Consider the following 18,253-nt stretch of genomic DNA (forward strand, 5'->3'; position numbering starts at 1 on the left):
GTATTTAATCTTACATTACTTACAAAAATCGTTTTATTGAATTAGGCATTGTGCGGCTAAATGGAATGTATCGATTTAGTTGATTGTGTTCGGTTTGCCTTTTATGTATCATACACAAATATAATGAGTAATGGCGATAATACTGAAAAGGTTAATGGTTTTCTTTACAAGTTATCAAACCAAATAAACGAAATAATTTTTATATAAATACGGATACATTGAAATTTTCTTTGAATAAAAAATATAAAGGATAATACCAATTTTTCTACGAATTATCTTGAATGCTTTAAATTAGGACAAATTTATGTCATTCATTCAGGTTTCCTTAGGTTTTGTTACATTTTTGCTAAAATATCTGTTAATATTCATTTTATGTATAGGGTATGCTTGTACCAATTGAAAGGCTTTTTAATATTCACTTTAAATGTGCCAAAACAGTTAGTGAGGTTTTAAGATATACAAAATGAAACGTACAGTATTGGCAGAAAGTAAAGCAACTTTTTTAAAATTCAAATAATTTTTGTCTTGGTTTTTATATTCAAAAAAATATATATTGTAAAATTAACTTCCCATTATAAATTATAATAATTACATAGTTAAACAATAATAAAATAAAGGGTTTAATTATATTGATGGTTATTTGTTTTATTACTACATATAATTTGTAATTAGTATTTTAATTAATTCTACACTAATATATTGTAAAATTCCCATTATTATGAATAACTTCCAAACACCTTTTTTTCATGGTAAGCAATAATCTTGCTGATTACTGTACACTACTGTAAAACTGTAAAACTAAAAATTATTGTGGATTTTGTAGAGATTAGTGACATTTAGTAATGATTGATTTGTAGCTAGCAGAATTATTTTTAATACAGGAAATATTCATCGATATGTTTGTATACAGTGTGTTCATAATTGGTATAAATTATGACTACAATTTATATATTTTCAAAGTTGCTCTACTTTCTGCCAATACTGCAAATAACGAACACCCTGGCAGTACTAATAACGGTTCCTTGTAGAAAGGTCCTTGGTTAACGTATATGCAAAAAATGAACATTCCAGCATTAAAATTGGTGGTATAATAATTCAAGAACCATCGGCTTTAGGTATAGAAAATGGTATGACCATTTTATTTGTAATTACATGAAGAATTAAAAAATACAAAAATATATAGGGTGACACATTGAAAATACCAAAGTAGATGTCACATTCGGCGAAACCGGAAATAAAATTTTGTTTAAATTAAATTAGAAAAGTAAGTGAAGTTAAGTTCGATATAAAATTTTCAAATTAATACCTTTTTCTGTTCTCCGGAAATTTTTAATGAATAAGTTAAGTAAATCACCCTGAATACATGATATTAAATTATGAAAACTGTACTAATATATTTTAATTAAAAAATAATTATTGTAGTGTGAAGTAAAATTGAAAAAAATGTCAGGGATAGGAGGTGTATAAGCCTTAAACCAATGAATTATGAATTTTGACACATCCTCACATTTATGTTATCCTGATACTAAAAACAATTTTTGAATATTTCAACTTATAAATAAACAGAAACTATTCAGGAAGTTAAAATTCTTCTTCTAAATTAATAGGACAAAAAATTCTATACTTCTATTTTATATTATACTGATACAAAATCCCGAATGTTTAGTTTTATAGTTATCGTGTTTATTATTCATACTTTTTTGGTTAACGAATCACATAATAATCCGCACCACCACCATTTTATGTTATCCTGATACTAAAGGAAATATCTGTCATGGTAATCGAATTTAGTAAAAAGTATTTTTGGTCGGAATAAAATTCAATATATCCTGCGTGTCATGTTATCCTGCCACAAAATGCCGAATTTCAACTGTATGGTTAACATTTTCATTAGTGAGGAGAGAAAGAAAGGTTAGGTTATGTCAAAAGTGAGTACAAATAATTATTTTTTTTCTATAATCAAGTATAGATGATATAAACCAAAAAAACTTTATTTAGCTACAATTTATACTTACCTGTGTATATAAATATTTAAATGTCATAAAGGTTCAAACAACAGAAATACACAAGTTGTGTTTCATGTTACTTTCTATATTTGGAAGCTCGAAAACAAAAAACAAACACAACATATACATATAATACAAGAAAATGTACAAAAAGTGTAGAAATAAAATTCAAAATAATTGTTTGAAATTGATACACAAACTCTTAGTTTACATTGAATATATTCGGTACATGTACAAAATATTAAAGAGAAAGACAAATGTTGTAAATGCTTGACTTTAGTGATCAATCAATCGATAAAAATTTATTTAAAACGCCACTAAAAAGCATACGTTATACTTAAAAATAATATCCTAGGCAGTCTTAGAAAAAATATCTACAAAACAAACAGAAAAGTAACTTGGATGGCATGACATATTGGTGCATAGATTTTCCAATAAATTTACATAATACTGAGCAATGTCAAACAATAAGAAGCATTATAAAATAATGCACCAAACGTGGTAAATTTATTATTTATTTGGGCAAAATTTCTTGCAATTTTAAAATGCAACAACACAACTGATATGTCGAATAATTTAAACACAAGGTTGCATGCTTTTTAAAATTTCCTATCAATCAGAATAAAATAGTTTTATTTAATTGTGAGAAATTTTGCGCAAGAATAAAATCCAACTTTACAATATAATTTTCGCACATTTCCACATTATTCGATAACCTAGTCTGGTTTACACCTTAAAAATCCTCTTTATTTAAAAACATTCAACAATGCCGCAATACACTGGCATATGAAAAAATTATCACGATTTCGTAAAAAAACACTCTCCTAAAATATGTTTCGATCCAATTATGCTAGTTAAACATGAAAATTTAACAGGTGCGGGTGTTATAATCAATTAAGTCGGACATTACCAATATTTTTTAACACGTTAATGTTGCGAATAAAATAACATAAGAGATTCTCAATTAATTTTACAATAAATACCTATGTCCTATTAATATTAAAGATTCTTCTCGATTTAATGAATCTTGCAGTCAGAGAATTCCAGTTCTTCTCGATAACCATTCAAACCCAAACATTACTTTATAATATATATGATAACATTTGCTAGATTTGGAATGCAGTTTCGTTTGACCGTAAATCTTCGCTCCCCGAATAATTGCTATTTTAACGATATCAATCCTGTTTAACTTTCCATTTTAAAATAATCAACTTAACTTATCACGAGTTTGAGTACTTGATATAAATATTGAAGCTGTTGTGGCTCGAAGCATATAACTTTATTTCAACTAACTATCGACTTGGTTTGTACTTAAGCTCGAAGACGAAGCTGGGGCTTGAATGTTATTGGTATACATGGGTACGAACGTGCAGGACACGGCAGTAGGCGACATCGGAGCGGCATAAGACGTAGGCTTGGGCATGTCCTGTTTCTCGGAACATTCGGTTACTTGATGCTGTTCCGCCTCTGGAAGCGAATCGTTCGATTTGAATATCTGCTTGTTGATTTGCGGATAACGGATGCGAATTGCGTCCACCACGTCTAGGAGGTTCTTCGAGTCCATGGCTAATACGTGGGCGGCTCCCAACATACCCCTGAAAAATATACATGATTAGTTTTAACGCAGGTGAGCATCACTGAATGACTAACTTTCTGTATTCGCCGTCCAATGTGGTGTTGCTGTACTGTTGTGCCAGCTTCATGGCGTTGACCAACTCGGCCATGTCTTTGGAAAGCACTTTGTGAGCCATTTCTACTTCTCTGTGGGCGGACGTCGGGAATAAGGTGATGATTTCGTCGACGCTGGCCAGCAAAGATCTCAAATCAATTCCGACTTTCTTCACCAGGTCCAAATAGCGGTCGGCGTCCGACTGTTGGACGCCATGTGACAATGACATTATCGACCTGACTACGTCTGTTGTGCACTCATAAACACGGTCGTGTGTTCGGTCCAGATTAGCCGTTGACGGTTGAGAATTTTCCTGGAAAATTTGTTGTTATTGTCGAAATCAGTGATTAAATTTATGTGTGGTGTACCTTAGATTTTTCAGTCTCACATTCCGATCCGCTGTTGGCGGACTCTTGTTTGCCAGCCAGTGTCATGGTGCTAGTGATCGAGCCTGAGGGGGAGTGACTCTTGCTGCTGCAAACGGAGCCAGTGCTGCTTTGCAGACCGTTGCCGCTAAGTGACATGCTACCTAAGCTGCCTGTCAAGGCGTACGACGCAGAGTTCGAATAGTTTACTGAACTTGTGGGGCTGGTTGGCAACGAAGTCAACGACTGCGACTGTTCTTGTGCCGAGTCCGATTCGGTGGATGACGGAATGGTACTCAGACGATTTTTCTAAAACAGACTTTATTAAGTTCTGCCAGGACGAGAATAATTCGAATAAATACCAGGTGTATTTCAGATTCGGCCAGCCATCTTGAATCTTCCTCAGATTCCCTCTGTTGTTGTCTTAATCTTTGTTCTAGAACCTGGTGATTGAAATGCGGCGGAGGTTGATACCTTTCCAACAGTTGATCACCGTAGATTGACGTTTGCGACGAAGTCGGCTAAAATTAAAACCAGTATTAATTAAAGTAAATAAATTACTAAGTACGCAATAATAATTTACATGAAAATGACAAAAATGTTATTTGCACTCAACTACACATGCCCTAAAATGCGTAATTTCATGCCAATATAACATTTTTACTAAATATTTTATATTAATGTACCACACAATAAAAAAAACAATAAAGTGTAAACTAAATTTGTGATTTAATTTTCGGAAGTAATGGAGGAATCGGTGTTTTTGGTGTAGTAACACAAACGCATGCACATCCATGCATCACAATATTATCAGACTGGTGCAACTACCAAATCATAAAAACCGTATTAAACAAACTAAATACGAGGGCAAAGGTACACTTTGTCCTGTAGAAGAGTTTTGAGCAACGAAGAGTGTCTCAATTAAAACAACAAAATTAAATACAACAAAAAAAAAATCCAAGCCAAGAAGCAAACATTTCATGCTCCTCGACCCGAACCTGCAGACGTTGCTCTTGGAATTTATTATCGACAATGACCGGAGGCCCCATGGCGGCCATGACGGGCGCAGGAACGGCGGCCGCCTTGACCGGCTTGTAGAATAACGGCTGCTTGTGCGCACAGGACTTAACGTCCGCACCGCCGAAATCGTAAATGCCCTCCTCGAACGGCTGCGGCATCTCTTTGTGCTTTTCGAACTGGTACAGCACCGGTTCGGGGTGGTACGAGGGAAGGGTGTCGGGATCGTAAATGATGTGCTGGGGTGGGACGACGGGTATCATGTGGGTGTTGCGTTCCAACGAGCCCATTTTGGGGGAGAATGCGGCCGTGTGACTGTTGGTCCGTTCCAACGAGCCCATTTTCGGCGAGGTGTTCCGCGATTTGCGTTCCAACGAGCCCAATTTTGGGCTGAACATGCCGGATTTCTCGAGGCTACCGGCCGCACTGTGGATCAGGTGGGCGTTATGTTCGAGCGAGTTCATTTTCGGCGAGTCCATGGGCGTCTTCCTCTCCAGGGACCCCATTTTCGGTGTGGCACTGCCCGTGCTCGACCGCGACGGGGTTCTTTCGAGGGTGCCCATTTTCTTGCCTTCGGCCAGAACACCGGCCGCATTCTCCGGCACCTCGGGGTCTAATTGCTGGAGTTTGGGCATCGGAATGGGACAGGTTCTTAGGATGGTTTCCTGGGTTTCCGCGTTCTTTTCGAATTCTACGGCTACCGTGTTAAATACCGAGGCTGGGGTGGTGTACGCTGCCGGGTTGGCCCTCTGTTCGTTCTCCTTGATCAATCTAGCCAGGACCTCCGGGTTCTGGGCCACGATGTAAGTCTGCGGCGAGGCGGTCGCTTCCAGTGACATCATCGACGATGAATCCACAGCTGGAACGGTGACAAAAAATCTTTAATCGTTACACATTTCATATTAGTGCATACAGAGTGATTCACTTAACTTGTTCGTTAGAAATTTATCGAGAAGTCGAAAAAAGATATTGATCTGAAATTTTCACAGCTTGACTAGACTTCTTTCCATTTTCCATAAACTTCTAATGTATAAATGAGTCACTCTATATATTATTACGTCTAATTAATACATTTAAAACGTGACAGATATATTATTTTCTATTTGGAAAAATTTTGAAACGAAACGCAATTAATTAATTAAAACTAAATTCTTAGGTGACAAGCTACATTCAATGAACAAACGTAACAGTAAATATAAATATTTACGTGACAAACTATTTTAGGACATATTTTTGTTTATATAGTAGTTATTCAATAATAAAATGGTTGTTAGTAAGGGTGTTAGTAAAAACAATTTTTCCAGATAAAAATGATACCTTGCATTGGATACCGACTAGGTTTGGGTGGAGGAGGAAAATCGTCGTTGGGCCCCCAAGACATGGCAGCCGCCCTTCTGGTTTCACGACGAAGTGTATCCTGTTGGGCCGTTTTCTCTTCCAACAAAATCTCTCTGTAAAATATAATTTGTACGTAAATCAAAATAACTGAATTTATTTCAACGGTGCTTACTGAAGTATCTCTTTGATTTCTTTGAATGTTGGCCTCTTGCTGGGTTCATAGGACCAACACTGCGACATAAGAGAGTACAGCCTTGGAGGACAATTCGGAGGCAAGGCTAATCGTTCCCCATTCTCTATTTTATTGGCTACATCATTGTTTTTAACACCCTGGAATGGTTTTACTCCTAACATTAAAATCTCCCACATACACACACCTAAAAACCGAAAATTAATTCACCACATCATTGTTAATATCCTCACATACCAAACATCCAAACGTCACTAGCTGTAGTAAATCTTCTGAAATTGATACTCTCTGGGCTCATCCATTTGATAGGCAGTTTTCCCTTCGAAGCCTTGTAGTAACTTTGATCCTCTCCCATCCAGCGTGACAGCCCGAAGTCCGCGAGCTTCACACACTTATCGTTGCTGACCAACACGTTCCTGGCCGCAATATCTCTATGTACATATTTCTTAGATTCTAGATAACTTAAAGCGGTTGACAGCTGGAATGCATATAGTAGAAGGGTGGCCAAATCCAAACGATCCTTGTTCTTCTGGAGGTAGGCACGTAACTCTCCCAGTTTCGCCAGCTCCATTACAATCCAGACCGGCGAGTCGGAGCACACGCCAATTAATTTGATAATGTGGCTATGGTCGAATTTTTGCATTATATCTGAAAAGTTTCAAAGACAATTACGATTTGTTTCTAATGGAGGTAAATTAATATACTAACAAGCTTCCTCCAAAAATTTCTCGGTACGAGCATGGTCGGAGTCTCCCTTCAAGGTTTTCACAGCCACTGGCATCAACTGGTCTTTGACTTTATAGCTTCCTTTGTGCACGTCACCAAACTGACCTTCACCAAGGATTTCCCCTAACTCTATGTGACTTCTGTTCAATTCATAGTTTTTCACTGAAAACCCAATCTTAGTATTGTATGTATTCTGATGTATGTCAAAATGTTTACAACTTACCAGCAGGTATTGAATAATCTCCTTCCTCTACAATTTCGGCATAGTCCTCTGAAAGCATAGTTCCAGTGGGATTAGGAAAACCGTCTTTCTGACTACTCAATTTAAGTTTAGAAGGATTGGAATCTGTAAAACAACATAATTACTAACATATAAAGGAAAAAACCTTTAACAAACAATTACTAAATACTAACCTTTACATGGACAAGGAAATTGTTTCCAAATTGTAGCTTGCAAATACAAAGTACTCATCAAAAGAACAATTAACAAATTTGTGTGAAGGAAAAAGTGTAGAAATATAACATAATTTTAATGTCAATTTCATGTTAGTTTTTCTTATCTCAGTGAAATATAGACAGATAAGATAGTTAGATAATTGAGTAAATAGAATCAGAAAAAAACGAGGAAACAAATATATAAAAATGACAAATACCTTTTCTATTCCAGATAGAAGTTTGGGACCCTGAGTGTAATCTACAATAGCCATCAATCAAGTCGGCTAGACTCTCCGCCACATCCAAATTGGGACAGGTAAAGAATAAAACTTCCTGTTTACCGGCAACTTTCAGCTGCAACGTGGCTTTGGCATGCTCATCGCAATCGTTGACTAGAGTTTGAATCGCTTGAATCTGAAGTAAAACGATTACACATAAAAGAACTGCAACACCCACAGGAGTAACGTAAGTACCTGTTCAAATTCAGCTATGTTAGTTGTGGTAGCTGCCTGCACGTTTATGTGCGAAATACCGATGTCCGGCCCGATGACCAGATCCACGGGCACGGTGAAACTGCTGCCGAAATCCACCCTGAACCGCTCCTGATCGTAGTTCGTGTGCATCTTCAGTATCTCGAGGAACTTGAACATGCACTCGACGTCCGTGAGGTGGGCGTACTTCTTGAAATGCGACTGGATGCTTTTGCGCAACGATTTCGACTTCATCTTCTCCAAAATGCTCGACGGCACGAACTTCTGCATGCCCACCTCGCGTTCCATGTACTCGAAACTCGACTTCTTCTCCAGCACGTTCTGGGGCGAGTCCTTGAAGTACTTGCGTATCTCCAGGCAGCACAGCTGTACGGCCACGTCCTGGTCGATCTTCTTGTGCCACTCGCTGTAGTAGTCCGCACGAACCTGGCAAAAAGGACATGTGAATATAATTCACAAGAATGTAGAGCTTCAGTTTTGTGGTGGAATAAATCAACACACAAAATTAATAAATTCAAGATTGCCTCAGCTTATAAAAAGAAACCTTCATTCATCATTTTTTTTCGTGTCGATATTGATATACAAGAAAATGTCATAAAAAAATTATTAATATTCATTAATATTCATTCAAATTTAGAATGATATCAATAAATTACAATGTAATATGATTATATCACTATATACTCTTATAAGCACTTGAAGTTGATAAATTATAAATTTATTCTTCATCATCTACTTCAATGCATTATTTATTTGATCCTCGTTAATGGTTAATGTCAATCAATTCCGGAATGTGATGTTATTTCATGCTTTTATTATTTTCCCATTTTCCACAATGAGTGTTCCTATCATATACATAAACAATTCTGTGATATAAATTTTTATTTTTGCACGGGGTGATTCACCTAAGTTATTCATTAGAAGAAGTTTATGAAGAACTGAAATTTTTATAGCAATTATAACTTGACTTAATTTTATGATACAAGTGTGCTACTTGAGACATTTCCCACAAGAAAATTTAACACATTAATTGAACCAGTTCACGTGTTATTAATGGGAAAACTTACATAAACTACTAATGAACACCGAGGGAAATTTAATGCGGAAGAAATTGCAACAGCAATAAAAACAGCACATTTTGAATACCATTAACACATACTTCAATTGCCTCCATGCATATTCGTGATTATTTATAGAAACATATCACCATATTCAATGCTAATCGTGAATATTATTGAAAATAAATACGGTGTTTTGCTGGAATGGATTTATTTTATTACTTAGACGGTAACAATTCCATATATTTCTTCCTATTTCGCGTTGCGGCCTTGTAAATTATTAATTGTTAATTTGTTTATATGCTGAGAATGAAAGTTACGACTAAGAAATTCGTGTTCATTTACTTTTTCAGTTTGAAAATAAACTACAAGCTATTATTATAAAATATACAAACACAACAAACAGACATTGTAATAACAAACTGACAAACCTTATTTGAATCGTACTTCCATGTTATTACTGATGATTCCTTATAGAGAACGTTTTATCCTAATAATTTTATCTGATGTCTGTACGTGGGAGAAAATATTTCCACGTTAAATACTTCCTCAACTGATTACGGTATTAAATTTGCATGAGCCGCAAGAAAATTAGCGTTAATTACTTAGTTCACTCGACCATTTTTCATTAATTTATAGGAATTTTTCATCACGAAATGGTATGTCGGACAAGTTGGTTTGGTGCTTTAATTAATTAAAACATCACCCGGCCTCGATGAATTATTGTTTGTTAAATTACACGCCACAAACTGTTATCCCAATTACATTTTTTCCAAAATATCGTACCTGATCATAATAGTAATGGAAAGTAACTTTGTCCCTGTCGTATAACTCCTTTAAACTGGTGGGTAAATATCGGATTCTCAGATCGTAACGCCATTCGGAGTTTGGATGCTTTTTCAAGTACTTCTCGTGGACTTGCTGCATTGTTGTGTCCTGATGGAGCCAATGAACCTGAGGGGAAGACAAAAATTGTAATTAATATCTAATAAAATAATGGAAATGTAATAGTTCAGTCGCATAAGATCAACAACCTTCCACATTGAGCCCACTCGTTTTAAAACTAGTCGGCAAGTACTATAGGTCATTGGGGTTCGGTGCTGTGTTTACCAGAAAACAATTTATTTGCGTTGTATCGATTCATCGACAACCAACGATCTCACGAATTCATTCTGGCGAAATGAATGTGGGAATTGTTTCATATACCAGAAACCAGCACACCTCTTTTGTGAGATTTACAATTTATTTATGTTTTATTAAGTAAATTTCGAATTGTTTACCTCGCTGGAAGGCGGTCTGGATAGACGCATGGCGTACAGACTCTTGTAGTCCCTCTCGCCGGTCGACAGTCTCTCTGTGACCGTGGATATGATGCCCTTAATGTCGATAGTGCCTCCATATCGGACTACATTAAATCCACCATTAGGAGAATGAACCTGGAAATTAAATGCAACATTGCAATTTGTATTTTTTCCTTAATAAATTGAATTACACAGTCCTTTGTGTCACTGCGACAACCCAATAAGCCCAATAACAATGGCAAGTGGGTGTTTCGAATTAGAATATTACTAAATGATGACTACAATAGAAACGGTCCACAATTAAAAATAACGAACCTATCCCCTATGAAATGACGTAATTCCGTCAATGGTGGCTATCCTAAATAATTACGCCGACTAATTGTATAATTTAATTGTATGCGACACAAAGGAACTGCCGGTTTGACAAATATTGAACGAATACTGACCTTAACGGTGGCTTTATCTGCAGGGCTGTTCTGGGGCGACTTTTTCGGGCTGTCCATGTTACCCCGATTTTGGGCGCACCTTACAGGTGAGCCCTGGTTCACGGTGGGTGCTGGTGGAACATCACTGTAACAGAATTTCGTTTTAGTGGTTTTTGTCGCCATAAAAATCGCTTTGTTGTCACTGATATTGTTATAATGATCAGATAACACGTTAATATTAAATAAACATTGTGTCCTTGAGAAATCCTATATGATAAAACAATTTGATTATGAAATGTTGGTCAAAAACTCTAAACACTTATATTTGAGATGTTTTTAGGAGTTAATATAAATATAATAATGCATAATGATATTTATGGTAGTCAGTCAGTCATATTTCAGAAACCACTAATCTACTAGGCATAGAATTATTAATATTATATATTATTAATAAAACTGGACAATTTCTGTTGATGGAACATATTTTTTGTGTTGAGTTGAGCCGAAAAAGTACTAACTGGTAACTCTATACTCTATAAAATTGACAAATTTTCTGATGTAAATCTCTTTATGATCTTTAAAAGTCGTTTCAAAGATCTTTTTCACCGTCTGTTAAAAAATTATAAAGAGTAACAATTAGAAAATTAAAAAAAATGTTAAAATTTAAAAAAATAACAAAAGTCATAAATTTTATAACAAACAAAAATTATTGTTAAGATACATATATAAGTCCTTTCAAAGATCTTTTTCTAAATAAAACTACATAAGCAAAATTGTTACAATTCATTTCTCAGAAATAACAAAAAATGATTAAAAATATGAAATTAAAAGTCTTTGTAATGTCAAAATATATTGTACTAAATTATTAAATATTTTTTCTAAATAAAGACTACAAAAACAAAATACACGTATTAGAATGTTACAAAACAAAAACATAAAAAATGTTCAAATATAAAAAAGAAACAAAAATCATTCATTTTATAACGAACAAAAATTATTATTGTATACTGATAAATAGGACAAAATTTAAAATAAATATATTCGATAAAAGAATTAGAAATCTTGTCCAGTAAGTTATATAAAATATAAAACATTTCATTATTATATACATTTTATACATTATATACGATATTACTCTGATTTGGTTGGTCAAAGAAATGTTTTGCACTTAACAATACATTGAATAGCAAGTTTTTATTATTAGTAAAGTTTATATTATTTTACTGAATAATTTCTTTTTAGGTGGAAGAAAGAGAAGAAATATTAATTAACATGGAAAATTATGATCTAAATATTATATATTTATATATCACCCAATTATAAAGAACAAGGAATATCCAACAAAAATATTAACAACTTTTTAAAGGTTAGGTTGTATATATACATAATTGAGTAAATATAAAATTTTGAAACGTGTGTTTATTTATTTTGTGTAAGATTTAATTTAAATAAACATTTTACACAATGAATAATTGTAAAAAGAAGACTGTAATAAATAGTAAGTTTTTATTATTAATAAGATTTATATTATTTTATTGAATAACTTTTTTTTAGGTGGGAGAAACATTGTAGTCCAGAGAAGAGGGAAATTTTAATAGTTGTAGAAAGAATATAGTGTAATTATTTTATATATACAAATATTTTGATTGTATTTATTAATTAGAGATATTCATTTCCTAATTAACAATTGTAATGTGTGTTATTTCTCTGATCACCACTGTAGGTTGAAACTAATGAATTTATTTTCTTATGTTTTATCAAGAATTATAAAAATATGATAAACTAAAACATATACGTATGTTCTACAGCAAAATCCAATAAAACAAAAATTGTGTAAGAGATTAGACGGAGTAATTAACATTCTAATTTTAACCGACAACTAATATTACCTAATATTGTTTCATGGCCATGTAATCAGTAATTGACAGATAAATACATACATATATACCATACATTAACAAACACTGCACCTTTTAATGCAAAAACTCCCATAGAAACTACTTCTGTACACAAAACAGTTCGTCATTAGCCACCAAACAAATTTATCATCGCCGCACAAGCCGAAACAAATAATAAACTGCTAATAATATCGAGTGATTTAATAATTTAACATAAATGTCCGCGTCATTTCAAGGAAACTGTATATTTTAATTGTTTACTATGCGTCGATGTAGTAAAAGTAAGAGACGCGACACCAAAAACACACGTTGTTTACGAATCGCAAAATTTCATAATGGGCATGAACTTGACAGTAGGTTCATTTCACTCTCGACGCTGGCAGACACTCAACGGATGCTTCCAAAATTACAGCGACGTCTATAATTATCGTCGGCGACACCACCCCACGTATTAAGATTCAACCAGCACGCTTATGCAATTTTCATTTACGGCGACACTGTCGCAAATTAAAGGCGCCAAAAACTTATTTTTAGCTTACACCCATGACAAAGCGATAAAACCGTGTGTTGTGTTGTAATCGCCTGTCACAACAAACAATTGCCCATGATTTAAAACCAGGAAATTCACACCACCAATTTCTTTCCTATACAGTGCCTCAACAATTTTCGGTTGTATCATCTGGTGCTCCCCAACCGACACAAACTCGTACTAACTAACTTAACATCGTTTATAACTCGACGTTATTTATACAGATTTATCGAAAGCTTTCGTCTGGACTGACTCATTATAATTATCAACAAATTTAACAATTACGCTAATCAACTACTGACTTCGTACATTAGTGAAAGAGAACAATATATCAGATGCAATTGAATCAGATCGAAATTTTATTTGGCATCGTCTGGAGTGCCACAAGGATCCAACCTTGGGCCCCTTCTTCTCTTTCTATTCATTAATGATTTACTATTGTCCATTAATTATAATAATCCAGTATTTGCTGATTTCAAGGTTTTTCGTTTTCTCAATTATGTTTCTGATTGGGAGGATTTACATTCTTTTAATTACATCATGTATAAATTCACTTTTTCAACAAAACATTATACCAAAAATTTAGTTCTGTAACATAATAAATAAATTTTTAATAAGACATGTTATGAAGATATCTAGTTTTGCACAGAAAACTCTTGGATTCATTTTGAGAAATCGTCTTGACTTTAACAACCTTTATACCTTGAAATTATTATTTTATTACAGCTCTGTGCGATCGAAAGTGTATTATTTTTATTCAATTTTGGAGTGAATGCAGCTGAGATTTTTGAAATATCTTGAATTTAGATTTGATGATATATATTCCATAAAAGATATATGTGAACAACATTTGTGTAATAAGTTTGGGCATCCCTTATGGGACCACAGAAGGTTTACAATGGATTTAATTTTCCTTCATAAAGTTTTGCACAACATAGTGAATAAACTGGGGTATTGTTAGAACAGCTTAATTTTTTTGTTCCTAGCCAACATAGAAGACACAACTTTAAATTTTGTGTGAACCCGGCTAGATTAAACTATGCATTAAATTCACCTCTTTCATCAATGTGTAAAAACTTGAATAAAATCTGTTATTTATGTAACATAAATTTCTTTTCTTTGTATTTTATGGCTATTAATTTTATATAATTGGTTATTATTATTATTATTATTATTAATTCCTGTAAATCTCCCTACTAGAAATTTCAGAGAAAACCATCCCAATTCATTGTTTGTCCCATTAACGTCCCGGCACGGGTCCAATTCTCGTAATTTTTCCGTGGCCGAGCTTAATGACCGCCGAGAACCGGGGAGAGGTTTCATTACGCACAACAGTCGTAAATAATTCGGCGGGGGTCGCCCAACCCCAAATCGCATTGCGTGCGGTCGACCTTTATTTGCAAACACTCTGTCACACATTATGCGAGTTTATTACAGTTTTACGCAAATATTGCTATCCCATTATCGAAATTAATGAAACCGTGTCAAGTGCGTGCAAACTTTGGGGGGGTGTGTTAATCGATATTTTGTAATCACCCTATTACAAATTTAAATTAGTCCATGAGATCACGAGGAACATAAATTGTAATAAAATAACACATTTTATACATTAAAATTATCACTTTTTTTGAGTTGATATCAGTGTGACAAACATTTGAGTATTTTTAGAAGCGATTATAACTGTCAAAGTCAATTTGAAAGTTATTAATATCCAAATTCGGAGACATTTATTGTTTAAAATGTCATATAATTAATTGTCTCTGATTACACACCTATAAACGTTTAAAGGTGATAAGTTATAAATTTATTGTTCACCATTATAATTTATTATTTACACTTTTTTTAGAATTTAATTTACTATCTTAATAATCAATTTGTAATTGAAATTGAAATTGAATTCATTTACAATATGTATGATTTTGATAAATTTTTATTATTTTATAATATAATATTCTTTCTAAATAAATATCAATCAATCAACAATAAAACCATATTTTGGCAGCCTTTATTGTTTTGTAGACATTTACAATTCAAAACACAAAGCACGAATCTATTTTTATTGACATTCAACCTTATAAAATCCGTTTACAAAGAAACATGTTTGTATTTTTCCTCCTTGCAAGAATATCGAGACAACACACTTTAAAATAAAAAAACAACGTTCGATAAAGCGTTATCAGTAATCTGTCAATATCAGCGTACAGCGTAGAGTTTACAAAGAACATAAACCTGCAAACGACCGTTCCTTTCAACGTTCTCCACTGAAAGCACAAAGGCGTGGACCGGTACCCACACGGGCCGTCCGGACAGCGCGAACAACAATCACCCACACCGAACGGCCGGGCCGCAACGGCAGACATCCCGTCGTCTCACACCCTCGTCCGTCGTGCATGCGGTCGGTGAGGTCGGGGAAAAGGAAGACACGGTCACAGTTACTTGGCGTGTATCGCACCGGTAAAAACGTGACCGTGAAGGTGCGATATTTGGACGTTGACTAACGGTTAGGTGTAACCGGGTGATGGGAGCCTACACGTTCCGTGATTCATTAGCTATTTTTAATTGGGACGGTCTAACGACGTCCGTACCGTCATAAACGCGATTTATTGCCGATTGTCTGTTTGGTTCGTCGAATCGGGATGCACGGTGGAAATTAACGAATGAAATAATGGAGTCGCTGTCGACGGCAGGACTGTTAAAAAATAATAAAAAAAAAACTCTGTTGGATTGGAAAATAATGATGAACAATCTAAATTAAGTTCACAGTGGGTCGGGAAAAGCTGTTGAATAAATTGAAAATTCGTTGGAAATAAATTCAATATTTGTCATGAGAAATATGTGACAGCTGTGAATGTTGTTTTGAAACTAAAATACATTTTTTATACATATATTTTCAAATATCTATTGAAACTTACTTAATACTCATTAATAAACCAAGTAAGTTTCAATTAATTAATAAGAAATTAAAAAATCTTAAATTTTCAAGGATAATACTAAGTTTAAACTGGTAAATTGTTAAAAAAATTACTCAAAATTCCAAAACGCTAAAATATTTTTTAATAGGCTAAAGAAAACAAATATATTTAAATAAGTGAAAAAAATTGTGAAAATAGTAAATAATTATTCGAATATAAGATTCTGTAAACAAAATCCTTTCTTATCTTCTATGTTAGATATGAATTCTCGATTAAAACACCAAAAATCATCAAATTTATTATATGAATAATTATAACAAGAATATAATGCAATTATTTCAAATAAACTATAAGATATTTTGATTGATTTAGTATTGTCTTACATACAATAAAAGTATTGGCAGAAAGTAGAGAAACTCCTGTATACAAACATATTGGTGAATATTTCTTGTATTAAAAATAATACAAATGTTAGTACAAATCAAAAAACTAAATATTCAGCTGGCAAAAAGTAGAGCAACTTTATACTATTTCTACAAAATCCACAATAATTTTTAATTTTACAGCATATACCAACGTAAACTGAGTTAATATAATGCGTGGAAAGAAATTAATTTCCGAATTAAAATTAAGGATAATATAATTCGATTGTAACTCGTGTTTTACAACAATTTTCAAGATTTGGTTATGTGAAAGGAAAAAATAAAACTGGAAGACCAAAAAAAACCAACAGGTTTCAGGATAAACAAATTTTATTCTACTCCAAAAAAGTTCCTTTCCTGAAATCCAGCAAAATAGAAGGTCTTCCTGAGAAACAACTTGGAATTAGTGTTTCTTCGAGAACCGTAAGAGACAGATTACAACAAGGATGGTCTTCATGCGAGAAGGCCAGCCAAAAAACCACTACTATTAGAGAAGAACAGACGAGCGAGAATTGAGTTTACCATGTCCCTTTTACACTGGACTTTAAATGATTGGAAACGAGCGATCTGGAGTGATGAAATCAAGTTTAATCTGGTTAGCAGTGATGGGATTTTGTATGTAAGGCGACTTATTCACGAAAAGTTTAACCCAAAGTTTACCATACTCACTGTTAAACACGGTGACAGGTCAGTAATGGTATGGGGCTGCTTTTCAGGATTTGGAATGGGTCCTCCCTTTGAATAGAGGATATCTTGGATTATTTTATGTATAAAGAAATATTGAAGAACAACATAGTATCGTATTCAGACAAAAATATGTCACTAAAACATTATTTTCAACAAGATAATGACCTGAAGCACACTTCAAAATATTTGAAGTGGCTTTTAAGGGAAAAAATTAATGTTATGAACAGACCATCTCAACTTCCCAATCTAAACTTCATTGAAAAGTTATGGAAGATAGTGAACAACAAAAAAGACACAAAGAGTATAGTAATCAGCAAGATTTATTCACGGTCCTGCAAGAGTTCTGGTAAAATATGGTTCCAAATATAAGTTATGTATAATAATAGAAATTTTACAATATATTAGTGTAAAATTAATTAAAATACTAATCACAAATTATTTGTAGTAATAAAACTTTAAATAGCAGTTAAATCAGTAAAATTAATCTCTTTAATTTTTATTATTGTTTAACTATGTATTTGTTAAATTTATAAAGGGAAGCTAATTTTCAATATACATTTTTTTAAACAGGACAAAAATTATTTATTTGAAGTTTAAAAAAGTTGCTCCACTTTCTGCCAATACTGTATAATATATTTACACCAGGTTAAACATGGTGATTCTGATTAACCCACAAAATGTGAACGTAATATTGATTTAGTCCAAACCTAAAAAACAATAAATAATTCAACAAGTCAAATGACGGTGGACATTTAAAGAATTATTGTTGTTTTGGCGGTGGCCG

General features: G+C 33.6%; 1 protein-coding gene across 12 annotated transcripts in view; it reads right to left on the reverse strand.

The window, feature by feature from the left end:
- Positions 1-2,070: 2,070 nt before the first annotated feature.
- Positions 2,071-18,253, reverse strand: part of LOC109608216 (focal adhesion kinase 1) — a 59,739-nt gene continuing 43,556 nt past the window's right edge. For 4 of the 12 annotated variants that reach the window (XM_020024666.2, XM_049961712.1, XM_020024660.2 and 1 more), the window contains exons 2-17: positions 11,043-11,166; positions 10,576-10,731; positions 10,082-10,249; positions 8,220-8,663; positions 7,965-8,160; positions 7,726-7,761; positions 7,535-7,657; positions 7,294-7,473; positions 6,823-7,233; positions 6,568-6,772; positions 6,375-6,508; positions 5,759-5,916; positions 4,403-4,561; positions 4,044-4,349; positions 3,657-3,988; positions 2,071-3,601 (exon numbers count right to left, since the gene is read on the reverse strand). In XM_020024666.2, the coding sequence (XP_019880225.2) occupies positions 3,295-3,601; positions 3,657-3,988; positions 4,044-4,349; positions 4,403-4,561; positions 5,759-5,916; positions 6,375-6,508; positions 6,568-6,772; positions 6,823-7,233; positions 7,294-7,473; positions 7,535-7,657; positions 7,726-7,761; positions 7,965-8,160; positions 8,220-8,663; positions 10,082-10,249; positions 10,576-10,731; positions 11,043-11,166 (3,439 nt within the window). In that variant the 3' untranslated portion in view covers positions 2,071-3,294. The other 8 variants (XM_049961707.1, XM_049961708.1, XM_049961706.1 and 5 more) reach the window with 6 other exon arrangements.

This window comes from Aethina tumida, chromosome 1 (genome assembly GCF_024364675.1).
Source record: "Aethina tumida isolate Nest 87 chromosome 1, icAetTumi1.1, whole genome shotgun sequence".
NCBI lineage: Eukaryota > Metazoa > Arthropoda > Insecta > Coleoptera > Nitidulidae > Aethina > Aethina tumida.